Source organism: Pleurodeles waltl, chromosome 2_2 (genome assembly GCF_031143425.1).
Source record: "Pleurodeles waltl isolate 20211129_DDA chromosome 2_2, aPleWal1.hap1.20221129, whole genome shotgun sequence".
In the NCBI taxonomy this organism is placed as follows: Eukaryota; Metazoa; Chordata; class Amphibia; order Caudata; family Salamandridae; genus Pleurodeles; species Pleurodeles waltl.
Window position 1 is genome coordinate 1,031,319,771 of NC_090439.1, and position 27,776 is coordinate 1,031,347,546.

Genomic DNA, 27,776 nt, shown 5'->3' on the forward strand with positions numbered 1-27,776 from the left:
TGAGATTTCCGGAAGGTGGCATAAATGCATTTACGTGTATACATTTTTCTGTGGAGAAATCTGCACTGGTAAATCCCATTCAAGGTTTGGAAAGGAGCATTTATGTTTGTAGACATTCCCATCTGCCTTTGAACCCTGAAAATGGTCAGAGATTTACTCCATCAAAGAGCTGGACTAATGCCCCATTGAGTGTGAGAAGAAGCGAAGGTCAGCACCACCAGTGGTGGCTGGCATGTAGGCAGAGTGGGAGTGTGGGCAAATGCGGTGTTGGTGCATGTATGCATGCAAGGTGAGTGGTGTGTGTAAACAAAAAGAACAAAAACACTTTGCTTGCTGCATGACATCCGACGTCCCCCTCCCTCCGATCTCCTCGAGCTCCAGCAAATTCCCCTAACTAATCCTGGTAAAGCTCTCATGCTGGTAACCTGCATGAAAGAAGCGCCAGGATTGGAGGGAGTGGCCTCTCTCAGTGCTCTCAAGAGCATTGGAGGCCTGTGCTTTCTCTAACCGAGCGGTCTCAAGACACCTAGGTTAGAGAATTTAAAATGCACAAATCTGGCTGACCATCGCAAGACAGCCGGTCAAAAAGATGTGTACTTTAAACTATGCACAGCTCACTGCTGCCACTCAGCAGCAGTGGCCCCGCCCCATCTTGACATTTGGTCCAGGATGGGAGTATAGAACATAATATGGGAATAAATTAACTTTATTACCATTTCATTTTTCATCTCTGAGGGCATTTTATGCAGAAGGGCGATGCTCCTTCATCCTAATGTAGGAGGCGCTGCTGAGCACCACATTTTGTGGAGTGTTGTGTAGGGGCTTTCTTACAGGGAAAAATCTTTCCACTGCAGAAAATGAGAAATAGGAGCCCTTGGCAATAGTCACTTGATGCGTCCAGAAGTACACCTGTGCCTGGACATTTTTTCTGTAACACACGCGGGAATGCTTGTAGATGCCAAACAGTAACAAAACTGCATAGGCAGGTAGGTGCAACTCTACTATTTGTTTCTTGAATCGGGCGTTATAGACAGGCCAATAGTCGGAAGCTGTGTAACAATACACTTGTGTGATAAAATCTTTGCATACCCTGACTCTGAATTGCTAGTTACAGAGCCACATCTGCAACAAAACAGTTACTAAAAGCATTCATAGAATCTCAGTAATAGTCGCGTACATCAGAAAAAATGAAACCAAACGCAAATGCACATAACCGTTTGGTAGCTACATTTATTTTTTTAAGGAAATAATCTTTTTATTACCACAGATTTTGAACACCATAAATATCAAAAAAATAAAAACCTCCTTCCAAAGTTATTAATGCTCTGTAAATAAAACTGTGACATACATAGTACAGTGCAACAGTGAAAACCTTCAGAAAATACATCCTTCCATTTTGAAAAGTAAGATTAACACAAAGAAAAATGAAGTAATAAGCTCACGGCATATACCACAATTACAAGTGATTGTTGATTTCATATTTTGTCCAACAGCACCTTGATCAAAAATGCTTACAGCAATATTTTGTTGGCAGTTGTAACAAAAGAATTTAAAAAAAGACGTTTTTCTGGAATTTATTGTGCATTTCCTTTGGGGGAAACAGCCACTAAAAAGTATTAAAATGGGTATTTCGAAGTTGCTACTTCTCCTTCAAGAAAAGGGAAAGATCAGCAGTCCTGGGTGGAACAGGGGTCACAACAGGTGAAAATAGGGAAAGCGTGAAATACATTGTTTTGCCTCTCTCTAATTAATTTGCTGAACTTTCTTATCAGTATTTTCAGTCCTGTAATGCTTCTCTGGCGCAAACATTTTTGAGGTTTTTTTCCTTTTGGCTCTTCCTTTTCGCAGCACCAAGTCCATATCTGAAGCCTACGGCTGCAATCTAGCACCCTCTTGAGGCTACGTGAGGCTGCTGCCTAGAATCTCCCTCAAGAAACTTTATCTGAAGGTCTATTTATGTTTCTTCTATATTCCTTTTCTTTATGGCCTTTAATAACATTGACTCATTTTCAATACCTTGCATTACCTTGATTCTAGCTGACGCCAGCAACAGGGAACCCTGACCCAATAACTTCAACCAAGAATTTCAACCCAGAACATTGGGACAAAACGTGCGCTAGACTCTCCTTAACCAGTAAAGATTGTCATGATTTTCATGGGTCCTCTGGTATTAAGATAATCTTATGACTGTATTTTCTTGTTGAGACGATAAGAAACCAGACAAAAGCCTTTGCAAATTAGAGGGCAAATTTATCAAAGAGTTATGTTGCCCTTGTACAATGATAAAGGGCACAAGGGTGATGCAACTACTAAGTCAGATTAATCAAGCCTTGCAAGGCCACCATGAGCGGCTTGATAGATTTAGAGTAATGCATTGCAGGGCAAATCACTGAGCTGCATTACTGTGCCCTATGGAGGCGTTCCATGGGTGGAGCATGGATGTTTCCTTGCATCCACCCATTGATTTTGATGCATTCCCAGATTTACCATTGCTGGTGGACCTGGGAATGTATCAAAATGCTATGCATTCCCAGGTGAGGCGTAACGAGGAGAAATATCTTTATTTCTCCTCTTTTCTTCCACTTTCTATGTGTGCTGCATCCGGCAGGAAACAATCCTGTCTGCAACGCAGTCACCTTTGCACCATGGCGCAGGGGTGCCTGCATTAGTGCAAGGCAGCATAAGGTGCGCCACTGCAAGGAAAGGAGAGGAATGCATACTACACTGTTAAATATGGTGCATTCCTGCCTGTTCACGCATGAAGTTTGATAAATCTGCCCTCAGGCTTATAGTTTTCAACTGCTTCATGAAAGGAGAACAAATTCAGCATTTTTCTATTGCTGCACAAATAATCTGTGTATTAAACTAAAATAATCCAGAAGGTAAAAAGACAGCCGTACACTTAAACCAAGTGCAAATTATCTGTATAACTGTGTGACTATGTAAGATGGGAGGTACCTTAGTATGTAGCTTCTAATGATCACGATCATGGTATCAGATATCAGGACACTGATTTGAGAGAACTGGATACTGACAACATTAAAATGGAAGTAGTAACAACAGGAAAGCAGGAGGTAATCCCTTAACCTGTCAAACTTGACTCCAGACTATAAATTAATTTCACCAGTATGTGCCAGCAAAGGTCCCATCACAAACTCAGAAGCCAAAACAATCCGCATTGCACGCGTTGGGTTCTCACTTCAAAATAAGTAGCTCCTTAAAATAATATTGGGTGCGCACAAAACGTAATGCTGCGAATTGCTTTACATTTTCTGTTTTAGCAAAGAGATTACAGTTTTTTCTGATTATAAAATCTATACTTTTTTCACAAATACATACAAAGGCACGTGTAAACAACTGAACAAAATAGTCTTTGAAATCACATAGAAATGCATCAAAAGCAACAGCATTTTAAATAAATAACAAAATGCTTAAAACTTTGCTCTAAAACACATGTATTGATTGGTAAGGCCACTGTGGTTTTAATAGTTATCGGAAAATCCTACTTAGGCTGTACAACACCGTAACACAGATCAGTAGCAACATCCTACCCAGTCTATTTTGAGGACTAAATGTATCTGCTTGGATCCAGGGTGCCTGTTCTACATAACTTAAAGGCCAGGTTTATATGGAGAAATGTATTTTTATGTAACTAACAAGAATATAAAATCATGATGTGGGCACTAAGGCCTACTATTGGAGTTGGTCTTAGGCATAGTCCTCTATGGGTCAAGCGTCATATCTATACCAGACTATGATTATGGAAATTAGTAACATAGCTTATTTTATTTCTGCATTGAAAACAGAAATAGGCGTTGTTTAGCAAGGTCCGCATCATCCTACCAGTTGTAAAGTTTAATTGTCCTACCCAACAAACTGAATAGATTGAATGAATTAAAGTATAATTTGAATTAATTTTTCACTAAAGTGATTTCGACTGTGGCTACCTTACTGTGGGATCTATTGTCAAACGTTGTTGGCACAAAGGTGGGTGAAGACTCACAATCTTTTATGTATGCACATACCTTTTAGAAATACTTTTCTTGACCCACAACCATAGGCAAATGAACTCTTGTAAAGGGGCTGAATGAGCATGCTTCTAGGGCAGATTCGGGAGGGAACTTTTTAACATGGATGCGGGGAAAGCTACTTGTCTTCGCCGATAACTATTTAGTGTCAGATTTTCGAACAAACAATTTTTTACTCAGCAAGATTCTGCATGTGTACATTTTACGCATTGTAGTACACAAGCAAATCTATCAATATTGAACACTTTAATGAGCACTCCTGGGTGCCTGTCTGAATGGCATAAAAGTTTGAAATGTGTCCTATTCATAGTAGGTATTCTATAATGGGAAATGTCAAACTTTTGTTTGCAGATCACGCTGGGAAATTGCTTATCAGAGTAAGTACTCTCTTGAAAAGGAACAATTCAGCAATCTTCCCAACTATATGTTTATTCGACTGACAAGAACTCAAAGCGCCAGGGGAAATGAGACATTTTTAAAGCTGTTTTAATGTTTCACATAATACCCACTACTGTGGGTTTTAGAACTAGAAGCAAACAGGGGGGAACACAAAACTGTGCATTACATCATCTAGTTCAAATTACTGTAGTGTTATCAGTATGGCACTCTGATCTAAGAAATAAATGATGACCTAACACTTAAAAGAAACAATGTAATGTGACACACAAGTCGACTGCATATTGCAAATGAATTAGCACAGAAGCACCCACTTGAACACAATATATCCTATACACAAAAACAATTTGTAAGTGTGTAATTGACGGATAGTTTGGATACGTCACACACATTCAACAAATATTTGTTAAGGATTGGAAACAGCAAAATCATCTGATTAACATATAGGGAATCAAAATGACCACAGGCAGTCAATGATAACGTGCTTAACAACCTTAAGAGAACCAAAACAAGTAAGAATTGTATTAGTTTACAGTTAGAGGAAAGTAATTTGCTTCTGCTTACCCGAGCCATCGCTTACTCAGGTTCTAATCTGGTATAAATCAGGAATTAAATTGGGACAAATGGAACATATCATATAGTTTAATGTTCATTAATAGTAAAACTCCCTCCACTGGTAGTGTGATTTTTTTTTTCTATACAGAAGAATAGTCCAATTTATTTCTCATGGCGCTAGGTATGATACACTTTTCTACTTGTGCTTGTTTTGAAAATATGTTTTTCAACTAATATTGTCAACAAGCTTGAGTTTGCCACTTCTATCAAATACTCATGCTACAAACACCCATCATCGAAGCATCCCTGTCCCTTGCATTTACTACAATGGTAGAGTTTATGTTGATCCCTTGAATAAAAGTTGGAAAAGCTCCAGAGAACCTCAAGCATACCTGCTGACCTCATGTTCCATTAAGGATGACCTGAACATGTAATGCATTAATTCCTCTACCTGCTGTTAATGAAGCAGACGGTTGACCAATCCCTCTGAGCTGTACACAAAGCTTTGTACTGTGGAGTACCTGGCTTAAGCACTTGTGTAGGTGGAATGGGCCACGTTCTAGACCCATCGCTTGTTGCACCAGTGGTAATAGAAACCTTCCATTGAGAGGTGCCTGCATTCACAAAGTTCAGCTCCGCAGAAACCATTACTACTGTCTTTGCACCTGCAGGTGGACTTCAGAAAGTAGAACAAGTGCTTGAAGACCCATCTCTTCCGTCAAGCATGTGGTCCTGATAAATTGATCAATCTAAACTGCCCCTGTTCCTTTCACATATCTCCCTGTGCCCAACGTGTTCGGAAGCAAACTCTACTCAAAAACAATAAATACAAATAAATACATTCTTAAAAGGTGCTGTAGGCTAAATGACACTTCATATGACAGTAGAACAAGTGGTTTTCACAGGAATTTTGGCCCAGCCTGTGCTCCAGTCCCACAGTAGGCATAAATATGGTAAGCAACCCAAATGACGAAGTCAAAATGTAAGCTACTCTGATACTTCTGTGATGCGCTTGAATACAGCCTTATTGGATAAGTTAATTGCAGTTTTTAGAACTGGCATATACTAACTACACTTGCCATGGTACTTTATAGAGCAGCATTTCACATTTGAAGTCTAGTCCTTGCTGTCACATGGCTGGCACAATGGCTCGCACAATGGCTCAATTTTCCATGCAGCTTTGCAAGTGTTCATTTCCTAGCTCCAGTCACTATGGATTATGGACTCTCCACCTTGAGTACCACATACACCTAGTACATTCCTCATGTCCATGGACCGTAATTGACTAATAAGTGCAAGATAAAAGATAACACGGCAAGGGCTCTCAGATAGAGACCTGCACCAAAAAATCGAAGAAATCTAATGTAAACTATTCCGAGGTAATCCATCAAACATCTGCCATGATTAAAGCTGCAACCACAGTCTGCTACATTTTTTGGCTTTGCTAGCAGTAAGCGTGTTGTGTTGTGTTTAGCAGAGGAATCTTGCTATTACTCTAGGTACCCCAGTTTTTTTAGAACTACAGGTGCTGGGAAATATTCTGTGCACAGATCATCTGTAATACTCAAGGTTTTATTACATTTCACTCAGATTATATGCACTCCTTGCTTTTTTTGACAATGTAGAAAAACAACATCTGTGCAGAACAGCAAACATAAAAACACAACACTATGTGTAACACTGCTGCTGTTTCGTCTTATTGCTTTTGAAAGGATTCAATGAGTCATGTGTGTAGCCCGGTGGCTACTTTCTATGAATCAGCCAAAATTCAACACACCGTTTTTTAACAGATTTTTCGTTCATTTTCTGTAACAGAGAGCTGGATAAAATACTTCTGCGTTTTCTCTTTCTGAAAATCTTCATTTTATCAATATAGTTTTCGACCAGAGGTGGTTCTGACATCGCAGGTGTCAATTTTCTCCCAAAGCAAATTGCTTTAGTCCACAATGTCCTGCTGTATCATGCAGCAATGGAATGGGGTGTCCACTGACACATTAGAAGCATGTTCAAAAGCTCTTCGCGTCTGATATATGCTTATACCTTCCCCCCTTGTGTGGCTGAAATACCTGTGGGTTCTGAACATGCTCCCCTTGGGCGCAAAACAATGTTTCTTGAGCCTCTTAAACATGAGCATTTGTCCAGTGCTGTGGCTAAGAAATAAATAATCGTATTATGTGTTTTGTGGCTCCAAATATTACCGGTGTCATCTGCCTTTGAAGAACTGTATTTTGTTGATCGATCTCAGAGTTTCAGTAACGTTTGCTTGAAAATCTCCATCATGCACACCTGTTTTTCGAAAAGCACTTTTTCCTGAACTTTTCTCAAAGTAGTGGTCCCAGTTTCCATTGCTGTCTGCTCCAAAGCCGTAAACGTCAACCTGTGATTAAAAGGGGAGGAAGGCAAATATTAAAGGACGTTGCATCAAAAGACAGTCTTAAGCAACATGGCGGCCTTTCAGCTTTAGTGTTCCGGGTGTAACTCTCCAACGTCAGGGCATTGTACCCAATCCCAACACTCGCATTAAAATCAAATACAATAGAATTCATCCTTTTTCACCCAATCAGACTTCCTCACCTGAAGCACAGTGCATGCCAAATGCTTTTATGCTAAGGAAACAAACATGCGTAATGCTTGTAGAGCCTATTGGTAGCTGACAAAGTTTCTGAAGCTACCCCACAAACAAAATTCATAACACCCACACAGAACCAAACAAAATTCATAACACCCACCTAACACAGCCTGCATAAGGCACTATACGGGGATCAGGGCACCACAGCATCACACAATCCTTTTCAATTTAATTCTCACACATACAATAGCATCAGCAATGCACAAGCAAATAACCCAGTTAGAATTTAAGCAACCAATCCGACCTATAGGTCCACCTAACCAGTTTCAAACACGTCCAGTTATCCCCAACAGATATCCTGATACTGTTCAATTCACACACAGATTCATGCTGTAATCAAATCATCAAATCCCACCAGGAAGGTCAAGAACTGAATCATGATACACAGTCATACCAATGGTAGAATTTGCACCATATAAATATGTAATACATAAACTTGACAAAAAACAAGGGTCAGGTTTGATTTGTGTGCCACATCAGATCCTGAAGAAGTGATGTTGCCTGCACTAAGAAATGAGCTTAGTGAGTTCTATATTTCATTAAAGAGGACAGATTACTTATCGATGGAGCTGATACTGGGACCTGGACCAGGGTATCTGACTGCCTGTAACCAGTGCTCACAGTGGGCGGCTTCTCTGTCTCTCCTGGACGGATCCTCTGTAGTATTTATCTTTGCTACTGTTAGACCTGGCAGTCTTGGTGTCCAGCTAACTTTTGGCACTCTGACCTCCTGTTTTTTTGACTCGTTTTTGCTGGCCTTTAGGAATCTGTGTACTTTACCACTGCTGACCAGTGCTAAAGTGCAGGTGTGTTGTCCTCTAAATCATGGTTACATTGGCTTCTCAACAATTGGCATATTTAGTTTACTTGTAAGTCCTTAGTAAAGTGCACTGTATTTGCCCAGGGCCTGTAAATTAAATACTACTAGTGGACCTGCAGCACTGATTGTGCCAGCCACTACAGTAGCCTTCCAAACATGGGTCAGGCCTGCCATTATAGAGGCTGTGTGTGCAGTTCTAAACTGCCATTTCGAACCGGTAAGTGTACCCCTTACCCAACCCTTTCTTTTTATTACATGTAAGTCACCCCAAAGGTAGGCTTTAATTAGCCCCTAAGGCAGGGCACAGTGTATTTTAAAAGCTGGACATGCACTTTTAAACTTAATATGTCCAAATAGTGAATAATTCTTAAATTAGTTTTTCACTATTGCAAGGACTATCTCTCCCATAGGATAGCATTGGAATTGCCCTAAAACATCTTTTGTGTGTAATTTCCAATTGGGAAGAGATAGGTACATAAGGTTTGGTGTCTCTGGAGTACCGTAGGTACCCCAAATCAGTGCATTTGAAATACAACAGAAAAAGTTAAATGAGAAGCAGCTTGCATATATATACTTATGTTGTAAGTTCAGGATACATGAATATGACAATGTTATAAAGTACTGATGTTATCATGTAAGATAGAAAGCCTTGATTTTTGCTACTTTCATTGACGATGACACTTTGACCATATTAATTTTCGACCATCATCAGGACCAAGGGTGCACATAGACAATGTGGCACAGCCTGCTAAAACAAAGTTCTGAGCAAAATTCTGCATGTGTACATTTTACGCATTGGAATGTAATTAAAGAATCAGTGAAAGATGTTGAAGGGCTGGATATTAATTCCTGACCAAACAATGGAGATCGCAAAGGGCTCAATTATAAAGATTGAGGTCTAGAGGAAGATCATATAATTCACATCTCTCCAGAATGTATAAATCAATCAGAATAATCTTAGTACAAAGACAAATGTATGCACATCAACTCATGCAGGACCAAACCAAATCCCTTCGTAGTGGGCAAATGGTGACCAGAATTAATCTGGGATTCCTTACAGAGAACGAGTTGTCCCCTATCAAAGTCAGCAGTAGCTATGCATTGAGACGCGTTGTTTCTTCATGTTAGTGTTGTGAATGAATGAGAGCATAAATAAGCCAACTCTTTTCGATGGCTTTGTGTTTTCTGGATCTCAAACCAGAAGTTCAAATTCGAACCGTTTAAGGTTTATCAGGCACTGTAAATTAATCTTTATCAACATCTGATGGATGATATGGCCATGGTGTTGATGCCAAGTTTGTTTTAATCATCGTTCTTATGAGTGATGATCTTGTTCATGCCTGTTGCCTTAATCTTTAAAATTGATCATTTTCTTTTCAAAGTCTGCTATTCTCTTACAACATTCTGTAGCATAACACTATCAAGTTGGGCCAGTAATGTTCCTTGTTTGCTTAGGAATATGTGGAGGCTGTCACCGAACTCGGAGTCCAACTTTCTTTTAACATGGTTTTTGGTTGATTTGTCTATTCCCTGTATTCCTCTTCGTGTCATGAGGGTTTCAAGTCCTTCAGTGAGTGTTGTCATACGTATTATATCTTTGTTAGCAATAATCACAGTTACAATTTATTGAAATAGTTCTTCATATGCTTTATCTCTCATATTTTTGTAGTGATCATCAGCTTGAATGCTAGAAGCATGAAATTCCTCCTATGCTTTAATCCTGGTATAGTTCTGATAACCAGATGCATGAGAATAGGCTTCTGCACGCAAGAGGTGCAATCCCGCTATTTATGGTGCTTGAAATGTTATTTCAAGACCCATGGGAGGAGAGGAAATCCCCCACGGTCTCTCATTTTATCCCCCTCTTGATCCCTAGTCATGGATTTAGACAATTCCAAAAATATTGATATGCTTCTTCGTAGCCAAAACTCACCCCACCCTGGTAAGATAGTACTAGAAGGGTGGACTCGACCTCTAGGGCGGTCTTAGCAGAGGGAGTTCTTACATATTACATCTTCTGGACAATTACCCAGGATTCAGATAACTATCACTAAAAATACCACAAGATATCTCTTTATTAAGTGATATCCTCAGTATGATTAAAAACGTCAAACTAAGAAATGGAGGACAACATTGGGTGCAATGGCCCTTATGTGCCTCACTAATGAGTTTCTCCAATAATAGCCTCCCCCGGAAAATCCCTCTCTCTGTGGTGGTTTAGTTAATGGGCTTCTGCAGCCACTATGACCCTACTACAAACTGCTAAGATCTATGAATCACAATTAATGGTTGCACACTCTTGAAGCTTTTTGTCAACTCTAAGCTCCGCGGCCTTGATTAATTTCTCACCCATTGATGTTCGCTTTTAGTATACCTTGCCAATAAATCATATTAGAATCCACCCCCGCAAGTGGTACCAATAAATGGCTGGCTCAAGGGCTAAGAGTATCCAGTGCATAACATGCCCATGAGTAAATTCTATAAAGGCTCCTCAAGCAGGCACAAATAATTAAGATGAAGTGCACATGCATGAACTTTCACTCCTCTTTCCTAAGATAATAGTACCACTTTGATCACTTATGCACAACACCAAAGTGCTTTCCTTTAGACCGTACTGCAATTCAACACTCTTTCCACCCAAACACTCCCTCATCAGGTAGGACGCTGCCTGCCTGCAAATAAGCTATAGTGCCTCATCTGGGAAATAAGTGCCACATGAGTAAATTAGACTACAATACTATACAAGACCAAGATTAGGCAGAGTGTCTACCTCAGGAAGTTGGTGAGAAACTTGATAAGGCCCTCATTATGAGTTCAGGGCCGAATTCTGATCCCTTTGCAAGCATGTGTTTACACAGGTGTCAGAATTACATGTTGTGTGATAATTATCACACTGTCACAGTTTTCCCCAATACATTATGACAGGTCAAACCTGCCAAAATATGTCTAGTAGAAATGCTGGGAAAAAAGGCAAAATATGCAAAGTTTGGTGTGTAAAAAACATTGTCATGCTATGCCTCGTTTCTTTGCTTGAAATTTGGAAAAGGAGGCATTTACACACATGCTCATTAACTCACTGGGAACTGGGAAATTGCCCATGGCGCCAACCTTCTACGTGGGTCTCCTGAGAGAGTGAACTTCCTCTCTTTGTCTATTCTATTTCTCTTTCTAAAAGTCTCTGTCTATCTTTTACTCTGTCTCTCTCTCCTATACCTTAAGGATTTTGTGGGGGCTGGGTAAGGCAAACTTCAGTTGTTTTAGTGTGACCTTTCTAAAGTATAATTTTATATTTTTGTATTTTTTGGCACCATCTGTGTTGCCCAGTGCCCCCCAAATCCTTAAGATGACACAGAGCGATTGTACAAGTGGAGACCAATTCATGGTCTCTACGTGTGACATCAAAAAGCTATCTTACAGTTGCGTTTTGGAGCAGGTATAACAAAATGCTGAAAGTATAGCAGAAGTCCCAAATCAGCATCCCAAGAATTATGTAATTCACTTGAGAAGGATGTTGTAGTGGCATAAAGGCTGACATCAGGCAGGAGATGCATGTAATATGAAAGAGTCAAACCCTGATTAAACGAAAGATCTGGGCAGTGCTTAATCTGTAAAACAGTGAGTTTCAGTACCCTCAGTTCTTCTCAAAAGCAAGCAGTTGGCACTATTAAATATCTACACAGTCTGCGATCCACCTCATGCTTCTTTAATCCAATACCAAACTCCCCCAGCCTGATTATCTCACTCTTGCAGATTCCAGCTTCCTCCCAATGTGACTGTTTTTCCATCTTTCTTTCTCTTCCTCCGTCTTTCCATTATGTGTTTTTCCCTCTCTTGCTCTTGTAAAAGTCTTATGAGAAAAAATAAATGGCGGTCACCAAAAATGAGTGCCAGTGGCTACCACCGGCATCCCTAGCTACAGGAGCTAAGGAACCTCACACATCTTATTAGATATCATGCTTCATCATAGGGTAGCTCCTCGTCAGACTGGCACTGCAAAATCTGACGGGCCCCACACAGGAGCTCTTTGCCAGAGATCTTAGCTGTTAATGTGTGCCGCAGTGAAGAGCACGTAGGAATAGATTCAAACCTACGGGCAAAGATCAAGAAAAACAGGAGAGAAAAGAGAAAATCATAAAATTGCCTCAGGAGCCTCCATACCCAGCTTTTATTGAATGTGGCAGAATCCTCCACAAGATTAAAACAAAACCAAGTAGAGTAAACAGGAAATTATGTACCCACACTCTACTAAAAATAAGGCAGAAGAGAATAGCCTCCACCTAAGAAGGTTAACATGTTTTGCACCTCACAGTCGTCCAGTCGGATCATATGGCGCTTCTTCAGGACCAAAAAACAAACACTAACTTCTCCTGGACTGAAATCACAATTGTGTACAGGTTAAACCACATTCTGGAGAAACAAATGAAATAACAATGAGTAAACTTACTCACATAATTTCCACATCAAATAGTTGTAGTCTACAAGAGCCTATTCAAAATTATAGACACAGCTCCATGGGACAGGGCGAACTGCTAGACTGCCATTGAATATTATTCGGTGACAATCTGACCAATCCCTCCCCGGGGCCGCTGTCCCGAAAATAATCTTTTTTGTAGATAGGAGTGCCTGGCGATGTTTCCTTCTTTATGTTGTTTGGTTTGGACCACTAATTCTCCCTGTCCCTCTTTTGATTGAAGTACCAACGGCCCCCACCAACAACCGCAGGCTCAAGTTAAGCACTTGCCCTGGCAATCTGTGAATGTCTTTCATATCCATCCTCAGTTTACTCTTTGTGACTAAATTTGTGTTGTTCCCCTGGTAACTTTAATGCCTTTGAGCCCACTTCAGTTGCTACACAGTGTTTTTGTTTGTTATAGCTGCCTGGCACAGTGCTCTCCTTATGTAAGAATGCACCCAACTTGTGTTCCTATCTATATTGGAGGGTTCCTGATTCTTCTTGGCCAGAGCATGGGCGTCGGGCAGAAGAGAGTGGCTGATTGTATGTGGAGCCAAAGAACTGGAAATAATTGTGACAAAGGTCATTCCAGGTTCTCTGTCCTTGAGGTATATTCTAGTGATGGATTACTGATCTTCTTGCGTTAAATATGTTCAGCTCCACTGAACTGGGTTCCTTTACTTCCACTTGGTTGCTTGCTTATGTGTGGTATTCATGTAGACAGAGTTGTGTACGAAAGGTGTCCTCTGCATGGATACATTATGTGTCAGATGAGATCGTAGCACTCTGAATAAGGGCTAAGCTCATTCTGGCTTCTCTTTATTACAGTTTGCTTAATGCACCCTGTAAGAAATTGGTTTACTGGTTGAGGGGTTGAAACCTTACACAAGCAGTGACCACAATCCTTGCCAGGGTGAAGTCACAAGCAAACCCTAAATTAACCTGTGCTCAGCCCTTGGGTAACTTGGCACAGAGAATATTTAATAGGGCTAGACAGGGACATATTCACAAGCTCAGGTCAACCGCAATGGAGCGTGGGACAAGTTGAACAAGAATACCTTAAATCCATGTTGCAGAGTGTTGCCAGTTCCCGCATCAAGAATGTGTTTTGCAGCCAAGGAGATGCGTGGTCTGGGTCAGTGGTGCATTAGACAATGTCGGTTCTGGCGAGCTGTAAGGCTATGATGCAAGGTCCTGTGTCATCATCAAAGAGTCTGTCAACGAGGGGACTTGCGATAAGTCCTGAGTTGAGGATGTGAAGCGCACCAGCTGGCTCTGAAGAAGCTGAGAGGCTTGTGATTTGGATTCCTGCATCGCCATCAAGGATACCGGAGATGAGGTACTTGCAATGTGAGGGCCTGTATCAGAGATGCATCGTACAGCAGTGGTTCTGATGAGGCTACAGGCTGCAATAGCGATGCAAAGTTGTTAGGATGGGAAAATCCACATAGCAGAGGTGATGCGTCGGTTCAGCACAGGGTTGTGCCACTTAGCAGAGAAGATGCATCAGTTCTGCTGGGACCACAGGTGGTTTGGCAGAGTACCTTCTAGCCCACATCAAAGGTTCCAAGACTGAGGTGGCACCGCTTGGTAGGTTAAGACTTACAGTTGCAGAGTCCAGGTGCTGGTTACAAGAGACTAGCCCTTGGAGGGTGCAGCTCCAGTCCTTCTCAATGAGGCAAGAGGGCAGCAGGACAGCACAGCAGGGCAGCAATCGTTAAGGGCAGCAATCCAGCAGAGTAGAAGTTCTTTCAGCAGCACAGCAGTCCTTCTTCCTGGCAGAATCTTCCACAGGTCCAGAAATGTACTGATGAGTTGGGGCCTGAGGTCCACTATTTCTACCTAGTGCCTTCTTTGAAGTGGGAGAAGCTTCTAGATGATTCCCTTTGAAGTGCAAAGGGTTCCTGCATGCCCTGCCCTGGTTCCAGACTAAATACAGGGGTATACAGTCATTTGTATGAAGGCAGGACATAGCCTATTCAGCTATAAGTGGGGTCACGCCAAGCTCTGCCCCCATCCTGCCAGTGATGGCCCATCAAGGCACACCTCAGCTGTCTATTGTGTGTGGCTGTCTGGGAAGAATACACAAACACCAACTGCCAACCAAACCTAGTCATGTGACAAATTTCAAATTACAATTCCAAAGACAACAAACATTAACTGTTTATTCATTCCTATTTGAAGTTACCCTTATTGGATGTAATAAGGTAATCCCAATGCTATGGGTGTAGTCAGCTTTGCAATAGTGAAAAACAATTTTAAGAGTTTTTCACCTTCAGGACATGTAAAACTTAAAAGTACAATAACATTTTAAATGCACTGCACCCTACCATGTGGGTTGTTTAGGGCCTAACCAAGGGTGACGTATATATATTAAAAAGAAAGGATTGGGCCTGGCAAAAGGTTTATTTTGCCAGGTCGAAATGGCAGTTTAAAACGGCATACACTCAGGGTGCAATGGCTGGCCTGAGACAGGGTTGCAAGGCTGCCCAATTGGATAGCACAATTGGTGCTGCAGGCCCACTAGTACCATTTAATTTACAGGCTCTAGGTACAAGTATTACCACTTTATTAGGGACTTATAAAAAAAACAGGATCAAAAAAATATGCAGGAGTGTGGAAAAAAGTTTGGGAGAAGACCACTGTAGGAAGTTGGCTCTGTATGCACTATTTTAAAGCAAGGAATAGTATGCACAGAGTCCAGGGGTTCCCCTTAGAGGTAAGATAGTGGCAAAAAGAGAAAATACCAATGCTCTATTTTGTGGTAGTGTGGTCGAGCAGTAGGCTTATCAAAGGAGTAGTGTTAAGCATTTGTTGTACATACACACAGGCAATAAATGAGGAACACACACTCAGAGACAATTCCAAGCCAATAGGTTTTTGTTATAGAAAAATATATTTTCTTAGTTTATTTTAAGAACCACAGGTTCAAAATCTACATCTAATATCTCATTTGAAAGGTATTGCAGGTAAGTACTCTAGGAACTTTGAATAATCACAATAGCATATATACTTTTTACATAAAACACATTTAGCTGTTTTAAAAGTGGACACAGTGCAATTTTCACAGTTCCTGGGGGAGGTAAAGTAATGTTAGTTCTTGCAGGTAAGTAAACCACCTACGGGGTTCAGATTGGGGTCCAAAGTAGCCCACCGTTGGGGGTTCAGAGCAACCCCAAAGTCACCACACCAGCAGCTCAGGGCCGGTCAGGTGCAGAGTTCAAAGTGGTGCCCAAAACACATATGCTTCAATGGAGAAGGGGGTGCCACGGTTCCATTTTACCTGCAGGTAAGTACCCGCGTCTTCGGAGGGCAGACCAGGGGGGTTTTGTAGGGCACCCGGGGGGACACAAGTCCACACAAAAAGTACACCCTCAGCAGCGCGGGGGCGGCCGGGTGCAGTGTGCAAACAAGCGTCGGGTTTCCAATAGATTTCAATGGGAGACCAAGGGGTCTCTTCAGCGGTGCAGGCAGGCAAGGGGGGGTTGCTCCTCAGGGTAGCCACTACCTGGGCAAGGGAGAGGGCCTCCTGGGGGTCACTCCTGCACTGGAGTTCCGATCCTTCAGGTCCTGGGGGCTGCGGGTGCAGGGTCTTTTCCAGGCGTCGGGATTTCAGAGTCAGGCAGTCGCGGTCAGGGGGTGCCTCGGGATTCACTCTGCAGGCGTCGCTGTGGGGGCTCAGGGGGGACAACTTTGGTTACTCACGGTCTCGAAGTCGCCGGAGGGTCCTCCCTGAGCCTTTGTTTCTTCACCAGTCGAGTCGGGGTCGCCGGGTGCAGTGTTGCAAGTCTCACGCTTCTTGCGGGGATTGCAGGGGTCTTTAAATCTGCTCCTCTGGATACAAAGTTGCAGTCTTTGTTGAACAGGGCCGCTGTTTTCGGGAGTTTCTTGGTCTTTTGGAAGCAGGGCAGTCCTCTGAGGATTCAGAGGTCGCTGGTCCTGGGGAAAGCGTCGCTGGAGCAGTTTTCTTCCGAAGGAGGGAGACAGGCCGGTAGGGCTGGGGCCAAAGCAGTTGGTGTCTTCTTCTTCTCTGCAGGGTTTTTCAGCTCAGCAGTCCTCTTCTTCTTTAAGTTGCAGGAATCCAAATTCTTAGGTTCAGGGGAGCCCTTAAATACTAAATTTAAGGGCGTGTTTAGGTCTGGGGTGTTAGTAGCCAATGGCTACTAGCCCTGAGGGTGGGTACACCCTCTTTGTGCCTCCTCCCAAGGGGAGGGGGTCACATTCCTATCCCTATTAGGGGAATCCTCCATCTGCAAGATGGAGGATTTCTAAAAGTTAGAGTCACTTCAGCTCAGGACACTTTAGGGGCTGTCCTGACTGGCCAGTGACTCCTCCTTGTTTTTCTCATTATTTCCTCTGGCCTTGCCGCCAAAAGTGGGGCCGTGGCCGGAGGGGGCGGGAAACTCCACTAGCTGGAGTGCCCTGTGGTGCTGGAACAAAGGGGGTGAGCCTTTGAGGCTCACCGCCAGGTGTTACAGCTCCTGCCTGGGGGAGGTGATAGCATCTCCATCCAGTGCAGGCTTTGTTACTGGCCACAGAGTGACAAAGGCACTCTCCCCATGTGGCCAGCAACATGTCTCGAGTGCGGCAGGCTGCTAAAACCAGTCAGCCTACACAGGTAGTTGGTTAAGGTTTCAGGGGGCACCTCTAAGGTGCCCTCTGGGGTGTATTTTACAATAAAATGTACACTGGCATCAGTGTGCATTTGTTGTGCTGAGAAGTTTGATACCAAACTTCCCAGTTTTCAGTGTAGCCATTATGGTGCTGTGGAGTTCGTGTTTGGCAGACTCTCAGACCATATACTCCTATGGCTACCCTGCACTTACAATGTCTAAGGTTTTGCTTAGACACTGTAGGGGCACAGTGCTCATGCACTGGTGCCCTCACCTATGGTATAGTGCACCCTGCCTTAGGGCTGTAAGGCCTGCTAGAGGGGTGACTTATCTATACTGCATAGGCAGTGTGAGGTTGGCATGGCACCCTGAGGGGAGTGCCATGTCAACTTACTCGTTTTGTACTCACCAGCACACACAAGCTGGCAAGCAGTGTGTCTGTGCTGAGTGAGGGGTACCCAGGGTGGCATAAGATATGCTGCAGCCCTTAGAGACCTTCCCTGGCATAAGGGCCCTTGGTACCAGGGGTACCAGTTACAAGGGACTTACCTGGATGCCAGGGTGTGCCAATTGTGAAAACAAAAGTACAGGTTAAGGAAAGAACACTGGTGCTGGGGTCTGGTTAGCAGGCCTCAGCACACTTTCAATTCAAAACATAGCATCAGCAAAGGCAAAAAGTCAGGGGGTAACCATGCCAAGGAGGCATTTCCTTACAACCACCTTAAGGCTGACAGGTCTAATTGACCCTCATAGAGGTTTCACCCTTGCCTGGTTTCTGAGCTGCAAGCAACCTTCAGAATACATTGAGATCTTCCCAGCAACAATACCTGGCTGTACTGGCTTGGCTACCAGGGTAGGCCAGGCCCCATTCCTTTAAGCACTTCTGCTCCCACTTTTTGCTGAATGAAACAGCCTTTAAGTATGTGAATTTAATTAGTGCCAATGGAGCTACAAAGTAAGGCAGTAATGTAAAAAGAGCCAATGGAATCTGCAGTTCAATTATATAACCAGTGACCATAGTTTTTAATAGGCAAATGTTAGCACCATACCCACAGTTGCCACTTGTGATAGTCCTCAGGTCTGCTATTGGCAGCCCTAAATAAGACAAGAAACAACAGGATGATGGGCGCTGTCCTTACCTACCACTATAATGTCGAATGAGATGTATCTAGAGTGCTTCACTATTTAGGAACTCTTTCAAAACACACCTGGTACCTCTGTAAATAGCTTTTAGGTTCTGATGTTGCAACTAGCGCTGATAACCCAGTAATCATGGGGAGCACAGCACAGACAAAAATCTGTGAAAATTAAATGAAATTACGAACATTCTTTTTTGTCTCTCTTGTTTGAGATACCAAATATCCTCTTACATTAATTTCTCAAGCAGGTCCAAGCTGGCTGGCAATTTATACAAGGAAACACAAAGCAACGCAAGCATTTAAGTTAGATTTTTTATGCCATATAGAGCAACCTTGTGTGGCATAGTAAATCTGGAACAACAGTAGGCAGCGCAAATCACTGCCTTGTGTTACTATGCATGGGGAAGGCATTCCGGGGTGGATCGTATATGTTCCCACACATCCACCCACGGCTTTTGGCACATTCCTAAATTTACCAAGACTAGTAAACATGGGAAAGCGTAAAAATGCTACTCCTTCCACGTGAAGCATAACAAGGAGAAAAATGTTTATTTCTCATCATTATTTCCTCTTTCTACAAGTGTTGCATTCTGTAGTACACAAAGAAAGAGGAAAATGCCTCTGGAGATTGTTTTTGTGCAGCAATGGATACCTTCCTGCACAAAAGCAATCCTGGCTGTGAGGCAGGCACCCTTGCACCATTGCGCAGGGGTTCCTGTGTTAAAGTTCAGCAGCCACAAGTGTGCCAGGGCAGAAAGAGAGCAGGGTAGCACCACATGTTAGTAATTATGGCACATTCCTGCTCTCTCCATTCAGTGCAGCATAGCAAGTTGTCTTGTTGCATTGCACTGCATCAACTGTTAGCAAATCTGGGATGAACACTTGAAACAAAGCTTATAAACCTAAAATGAAGACTACAAACATGACTGAACAGTTGCATCTTTTAAACATTGGTGGAATCCAATGTCTTTTACCATCTTAAACCTTCTGCTTATCAACCCCTTATGCTGAACCAATGGTACTTTTTAAAGCTTCTACGTACAGCTGAAAATTAGCACACAGCTCTAATGAAACAATTATTCCATCAAAATACATGTCCTAATTTAAAGGAAACCATATTCCTAGGGCAGTGAGGCAGTGCCTCCGCCATTCCAACCATCCATTAAATGTTCCCACTGATATGGTGGGAGTACCTTTAGGACAAATTTACAATACTGGACTTTCCGTCATGCCATAGTGGAATGATGGCATGGCTTGCATTTCTCTCAACATTTTTTGAGGTGTGGGAGGAATTGATGCTCACTCTCCTTGATGAGCATGGAGTTTTTTTTCTAGTGCATGGGAGACATTGTTAATTTTCTCCTGCCCGATACGGCCATGTTATGCCTGGAGATCCTAGGAAAGGAAAAACATGACTGATATAGCGTGAGATATGTCACCCTAAATAAGGTGGCCCTTCAGGCACCTTGTTAGAGGGGATAGTGCACACATAGTGTTATTCCTATGGAGGAATAAGCAGTGGCTCTGCAGAGGAAATCACAGCACGCAGTCTACCTCGAAATGAGGATAGGGATCCAAGAGGGGAGCAGATGGATCATCTGCTATTTGATGGCAGATGTCCTGATCCCACCAACCTCTATTTTCGTTTTAGATTTTTTCAAACTTTATTTAATGCTTTTAAGTTTTATGTCATCACCCACATTTTGCTCTTTTTCAATGTTTTCCTGGCATATAGTTGTTACATCGCTATTTATGGCACAATGTTACATTATGTAGTTGGAGTGTAGTTCGTATAGATTTGCAGCTGCCACTAGTTTCAGTCCTACTGTATTGCCAACCTTTAGACCTTTTATATTTGTGGTTGAAACCATTTTATATTTTTGGTAAAGAATCTGAACATGAATGTTTGTACAATATATGTGAGTGAGATTCACCACCATGAATACATGGAATTACATACAGAGATATTATGTGAAACCGAACGCGGTGAGCTTACTGTACCATTTTGTCAGAGTCCTCGATTGAAGGTTCTTTAATTTTCACAAGCTTTATGCATAGACATGGTCGTTTTACAAGGAAGATGATTCCTGTGAGGTTGTCAAGATTAATCATAGGAACACTGAGCATTAAACCTGTGCATCAGAGACCATGAAAATAAATCCGGATGCATGTGGAAAACCTGCCGAGAAATTGCATATCACCCACTTCTTCTTGCAGCAAATTGCTCTAAATGTCAGGTGTAACTGAACAAATGAACAGCAGATCTATGCAACCCGTGGCTACTTAGGAACAGGGCATGTAGGCACTAAAGAACAGAAAGCAAGAAGAAAAGTAAGGACACTATGAACCAAAGTGAGAGAAAACAGGGCTGATTGCAGAGGCCCCCTAACTTTTTGCCCCCATTTTCCACTTTTTGCTGGTGTTTTCCTGCCTCTGATGGTGCCCTGGGTACTGCTAACCAGTCCCAGGGCCTGTGCTCTGTGTAAAATCAATATGCAAATTAGGCTAATTATAATTGGTTAAGTTTACCTACCTATAAGGCCCTAGTATATGGTAGGGCATGTAGGTTTAGGGCCCACAGCATAGGTAGTGCACCCATAGGTGCACTGCTGAGGTGCCCAGTGTCATTTTAAAGGCAGGCCTGCCTTGCTGGCTGCTTTTAAATTAATTTTTATGCAAATTCGACTTTGGAATTAAAAGTAGTTCCAAAGTCTTAAACTACCTTATTTTTACATATAGGGCACCCCTAAGGTGTGCCCTATGTGCCCCTATGGCTGGGTGCCATGTAACTATAAGCAGGGACCTTATAAAAATAGTTTTATAAGCCCTGGTAAGGTCAAAACAACCAAATTCGTTTTTCCCTCATTGTAGTAAATGGCCTTCATAGGCTAGAATGGGGAAACTTTATTTTAGTATTTAAAGTCCCCTTAAATGATAGATACCAAGGGTTTGGTATCAAATTAATTGTTATAATAAATCCTACAACTTCCAGTTGTGGGATTTAATATAACTTGTTCAGGTAAAGAGTTTTAAACTTTACCTGAAAAGTTGCCAATTTCAGCCCTGCATTGTTGTTTGCTGCTGTGCTCTGATTGGCCAGCCTCTAGCAGCCTGGCCAGGCTGCCTTGATGAGGTGTGAAGTGGCCTGGCTTCACACAAAGGAATGTGCCTGTGGGAGGAAATCTCCGCTGTAGGAAGTTGGCTCTGTATGTGCTATTTCAAAGTAAGGAATAGCATGCACAGAGTCCAAGGGTTCCCCTTAGAGGTAAAATAGTGGTAAAAAGAGATAATACTAATGCTCTATTTTGTGGTAGTGTGGTCGAGCAGTAGGCTTATCCAAGGAGTAGTGTTAAGCATTTGTTGTACATACACATAGACAATAAATGAGGTACACACACTCAGAGACAAATCCAGCCAATAGGTTTTGTATAGAAAAATATCTTTTCTTAGTTTATTTTAAGAACCACAGGTTCAAATTTAACATGTAATATCTTGTTTGAAAGGTATTGCAGGTAAGTACATTAGGAACTTTGAATCATTTCAATTGCATGTATACGTTTCAAGTTATTCACAAATAGCTATTTTAAAAGTGGACACTGCAATTTTCACAGTTCCTGGGGGAGGTAAGTTTTTGTTAGTTTTACCAGGTAAGTAACAGGGTTCAGTTCTTGGTCCAAGGTAGCCCACCGTTGGGGGTTCAGAGCAACCCCAAAGTTACCACACCAGCAGCTCAGGGCCGGTCAGGTGCAGAGTTCAAAGTGGTGCCCAAAACGCATAGGCTTCAATGGAGAGAAGGGGGTGCCCCGGTTCCAGTCTGCCAGCAGGTAAGTACCCGCGTCTTGGGAGGGCAGACCAGGGGGGTTTTGTAGGGCACCGGGGGGGACACAAGCCCACACAGAAATTTCACCCTCAGCGGCGCGGGGGCGGCCGGGTGCAGTGTTAGAACAAGCGTCGGGTTCGCAATGGAAGTCAATGAGAGATCAAGGGATCTCTTCAGCGCTGCAGGCAGGCAAGGGGGGGCTTCCTCGGGGAAACCTCCACTTGGGCAAGGGAGAGGGACTCCTGGGGGTCACTTCTGCAGTGAAAGTCCGGTCCTTCAGGTCCTGGGGGCTGCGGGTGCAGGGTCTTTTCCAGGCGTCGGGACTTAGGTTTCAGAGAGTCGCGGTCAGGGGAAGCCTCGGGATTCCCTCTGCAGGCGGCGCTGTGGGGGCTCAGGGGGGACAGGTTTTGGTACTCACAGTCGTAGAGTAGTCCGGGGGTCCTCCCTGAGGTGTTGGTTCTCCACCAGCCGAGTCGGGGTCGCCGGGTGCAGTGTTGCAAGTCTCACGCTTCTTGCGGGGAGATTGCAGGGTTCTTTAAAGCTGCTCCTTTGGATAAAGTTGCAGTCTTTTTGGAGCAGGTCCGCTGTCCTCTGGAGTTTCTTGTCGTCGTCGAAGCAGGGCAGTCCTCAGAGGATTCAGAGGTCGCTGGTCCCTTTGGAAGGCGTCGCTGGAGCAGAGTTCTTTGGAAGGCAGGAGAAAGGCCGGTGAGTTTCTGGAGCCAAGGCAGTTGTTGTCTTCTGGTCTTCCTCTGCAGGGGTTTTCAGCTAGGCAGTCCTTCTTCTTGTTGTTGCAGGAATCTAATTTCTAGGTTCAGGGAGAGCCCTTAAATACTAAATTTAAGGGCGTGTTTAGGTCTGGGGGGTTAGTAGCCAATGGCTACTAGCCCTGAGGGTGGGTACACCCTCTTTGTGCCTCCTCCCAAGGGGAGGGGGTCACATCCCTAATCCTATTGGGGGAATCCTCCATCTGCAAGATGGAGGATTTCTAAAAGTTAGAGTCACCTCAGCTCAGGACACCTTAGGGGCTGTCCTGACTGGCCAGTGACTCCTCCTTGTTTTTCTCATTATTTTCTCTGGCCTTGCCGCCAAAAGTGGGGCCGTGGCCGGAGGGGGCGGGAAACTCCACTAGCTGGAGTGTCCTGTGGTGCTGTGACAAAGGGGTGAGCCTTTGAGGCTCACCGCCAGGTGTTACAGCTCCTGCCTGGGGGAGGTGTTAGCATCTCCACCCAGTGCAGGCTTTGTTACTGGCCTCAGAGTGACAAAGGCACTCTCCCCATGGGGCCAGCAACATGTCTCTAGTGTGGCAGGCTGCTGGAACCAGTCAGCCTACACAGATAGTCGGTTAAGTTTCAGGGGGCACCTCTAAGGTGCCCTCTGTGGTGTATTTTACAATAAAATGTACACTGGCATCAGTGTGCATTTATTGTGCTGAGAAGTTTGATACCAAACTTCCCAGTTTTCAGTGTAGCCATTATGGTGCTGTGGAGTTCGTGTAAAACAGACTCCCAGACCATATACTCTTATGGCTACCCTGCACTTACAATGTCTAAGGTTTTGCTTAGACACTGTAGGGGCACAGTGCTCATGTACTGGTACCCTCACCTATGGTATAGTGCACCCTGCCTTAGGGCTGTAAGGCCTGCTAGAGGGGTGTCTTACCTATACTGCATAGGCAGTGAGAGGCTGGCATGGCACCCTGAGGGCAGTGCCATGTCGACTTACTCATTTTGTTCTCACTAGCACACACAGGCTTGTAAGCAGTGTGTCTGTGCTGAGTGAGGGGTCTCTAGGGTGGCATAATACATGCTGCAGCCCTTAGAGACCTTCCCTTGCATCAGGGCCCTTGGTACCAGAGGTACCAGTTACAAGGGACTTATCTGTATGCCAGGGTGTGCCAATTGTGGAATCAAAAGTACAGGTTAGGGAAAGAACACTGGTGCTGGGGCCTGGTTAGCAGGCCTCAGCACACTTTCAATTCAAAACATAGCATCAGCAAAGGCAAAAAGTCAGGGGGTAACCATGCCAAGGAGGCATTTCCTTACATCCCCTCAGCAGATGGTGAGGCAGGAAGGTGGAGGGCTGCCAAACTGGTCTTCAAAGGCAGAGAAGGACATTTGGAGCAACCAGCAAAACCCAAACATCCTGCAACCCCAGACAACTAGGTGCCCCTTGATTAGATTAGGAGAGGGCAGGAGAGGGGTGTGTTTCTGATTTTTAGCTACACCACTGGGTGGGCTCAGCCAGATGTAACCTCCAAAAATCAGATTCAGCCATGATGGATTTTTGGAGAATGTTGCCTCCTGGGATTGATTTTTGCCACACGTCCCAGGAAGTGGTCATCACAGGGGGAAGGACCCTGCCCTTGATTGGAGAACCAGGACCCCCCTGCTTTTCACCCAGGAGCAAGGATAAAACTGGCAGACCTGCACCCATACCTCAGTTCCCTACCACATCCAACAAGGAAGAACTACAGAAGAAGAAGGACTGCCCTGCTGGACCCCTGGCCTGCACCTGGAACCTGCACTCAGAAGGACTGCACCAGCTGCACACCTGGGCTTCACCACAAGAAGGACTTTGCCTGGCTTCAACTGGTTCAAGGAGGGACTCCCTGTTGGTGAAAAATTGCTAACCAGAGTCCCCTGCACCAACTCCTGAAGAAAGCGACCAGCTGACCACTGTCCAGTGGCCAAAAAGGTGCACTCTGGGAGTTGTAGTCCGCACCCCCCCCCCCCCAGGGACCATCTCAGAACTTCTGGACCATTGTGGTGAGCTGTGGACCTCACAAGAACCTTAAAAGGAATCTGGGAGAAGCCCCAGAAGTTTGGAGAAGTTTGGACAACTTTTGAAAAAAAGCTCCATAGAGGGACCGACTCGCCGCAGCAACTCTAGACGGCTTGCCTCAACCACGACCTGGCCTGATTTGCCGGTTTGTCCCAGTAAAGAAAATCTCAGAAAAAGAGACTAAGGGCCTGATTTTAACCTTGGCGGACGGCGGAGGCCGTCCGCCAAGGTTCCGCCGCCAAATGACCGCACCACGGTCACAAGACCGCGGCGGCCATTCTAACATTTCCTCTGGGCCGGCGGGCGCTCTCCAAAAGAGCGCCCGCCGGCCCAGAGGAAATGCCCCTGCAACGAGGACGCCGGCTCAGAATTGAGCCGGCGTAGTTGCAGGGGTGCGACGGGTGCAGTTTGCACCCGTCGCGTATTTCAGTGTCTGCCTGGCAGACACTGAAATACTTTGCATGGCCCTCTTACGGGGGCCCCTGCAGTGCCCATGCCATGGGCATGGGCATGGGCACTGCAGGGGCCCCCAGGGGCCCCGCGGCACCCCCTACCGCCATCCTGTTCCTGGCGGAGACCTGGTGAGACCCGCCAGGAACAGGATGGCGGTAGGGGGTGTCAGAATCCCCATGGCTGCGGAGCGCGCTCCGCAGCCATGGAGGATTCCCCTGAGCAGCGGAAAGTCGGCGGGAGACCGCCGACTTTCCGCTTCTGACCGCGGCTGAACCGCCGCGGTCAGAATGCTCGTGGGAGCACCGCCAGCCTGTTGGCGGTGCTCCCGTGGTCGGTGGCCCTGGCGGCCACCGGCCGCCAGGGTCAGAATGACCCCCTAAGTCCGAAGGTAAAAAGTTGACCGGGACCTCCCAGCCAGCGTATCCGAGGAGGGCTCCATGGACGTCAGATCAAGATCCAGGTTTACCCTGGTCGAAGGATTTTCCCCTAAAAAAAAACAACTAAGTCCGAAGGTAAAAATCTCCACTGAGGATTCCCGTGACACTTATCCGGAGAAGGGCTCCAGGAGGTCAGATTGGACTGGCAGGTTCGTCCAGCTGAAGAAAATCTTCGAAAAACAGACTATGGGGGTTATTACAACTTTGGAGGAGGTGTTAATCTGTCCCAAAAGTGACGGTAAAGTGACGGATATACCACTAGCCGTATTACGAGTTCCATAGGATATAATGGGACGGATTAACACCTCCTCCAAAGTTGTAATAACCCCCTAAGTGTGAAGGTAAACTTTTAACCGAGGCCTCCTGTGGCCTGTAGCCGAGCAGGGCTCCATCGCGGTCGGCCTGAAACTTTCACTTTGCCCCGGTCGAGGTGCAACGAGATGACCCGATTGGCACTTTTTGTTTCTAGGCAATAAAAAAAAAAAAAATTTTTTTAAATTCATATCTCCGGTTCCCCTTATCCGATTTTATTCATTTTTGTGTCATTTTAAAGATAAAAATATAGGGGCTGATTCTTACTTTGGCGGGCGGCGGTCGCCAGAAGACTGTACCGCGGTCAAAAGACCGCGGCGGTCATTCTGACTTTCCCACCAAAAGGCCGCCCGCCCGCCCAGTGGGAAAGCACCAGCAACGAGGATGCCGGCTCCGAATGGAGCCGGCGGAGTTGCTGGTGTGCGACGGGTGCAGTTGCACCCGTTGCGATTTTCAGTGTCTGCCAAGCAGACACTGAAAATCAATGTGGGGCCCTGTTAGGGGGCCCCTGCAGTGCCCATGCCAGCGGCATGGGCACTGCAGGGGCCCCCATGGGCCCCACGACACCCGTGAAAACCACCAGAACTAGGCTGGCGGGAAGGGGGTCGGAATCCCCATGGCTGCGCTGCTTGCAGCGCCGCCGTGGAGGATTCCCTGGGGCAGCCGCTTTACCGCCGCAGTCAGAATTGCCCCAGAAGCACCGCCAGCCTGTTGGCGGTGCTTCCTCCGTCCCCAACCCTGGCGGTCTCAGACCGCCAGGGTTGGAATCACCCCCATAATCTATTTTTATAAATTGGTTTTGGATTTTTAAACTGTTTCTTGTGTTTTATTTAATTACTGTTTTGTGATACTTAAATGCTTTACACTCTGTCTCCTAAGTTAAGCCTTGACGCTCATTGCCAAGCTACCAAGGGTTGAGCTGGGTTTAATTTACTGAGACCTAACTGGACCTTAGTGGAGGTTAGTGGCCTATTGCTAAGTGTAGGTACCTACCTGCCCTTACCAATAACCCATTTTCCAACACAAAGCAAGAATAGGTTTTCAGGAGTTTGACAAAAGAACGGCGATTTGTCAGGTAGCTCATTGCTAGAGAAAGCATAATCCAAGCTCTAGCAAAGACCAGTGCTAAGGCACGGCCTCCTGATCATGCATACTTGATTTTGTGGAAAGCCAAAAGAGAAGGATCAGATTCAGTCTTGCAAACTGTCTGAAAAAAGCACCTGGGGGACCTTCAAACTAGCAGCAAATCATGTATATTAGGCTGAGAAGGGTACCGTCTCTTCAATATTATCAGTCGCTTTTTCAAACTATCATTTTGATCTGGTGATCACTGTATTTCT

The 27,776-nt window shown here is 44.5% G+C and overlaps 1 protein-coding gene across 2 annotated transcripts in view; it reads right to left on the reverse strand.

Annotated features, from left to right (window-relative positions):
- Positions 1-1,212: 1,212 nt before the first annotated feature.
- The window catches only part of ST3GAL1 (ST3 beta-galactoside alpha-2,3-sialyltransferase 1), a 188,420-nt gene continuing 161,856 nt past the window's right edge, over positions 1,213-27,776 (reverse strand). The window contains exon 7 of one of the 2 annotated variants that reach the window (XM_069220788.1): positions 1,213-7,356. In XM_069220788.1, coding sequence (XP_069076889.1) covers positions 7,183-7,356 — 174 coding nt within the window. In that variant the 3' untranslated portion in view covers positions 1,213-7,182. The remainder of the gene's footprint in view (positions 7,357-27,776) is intronic. The other variant, XM_069220789.1, reaches the window with a different exon arrangement.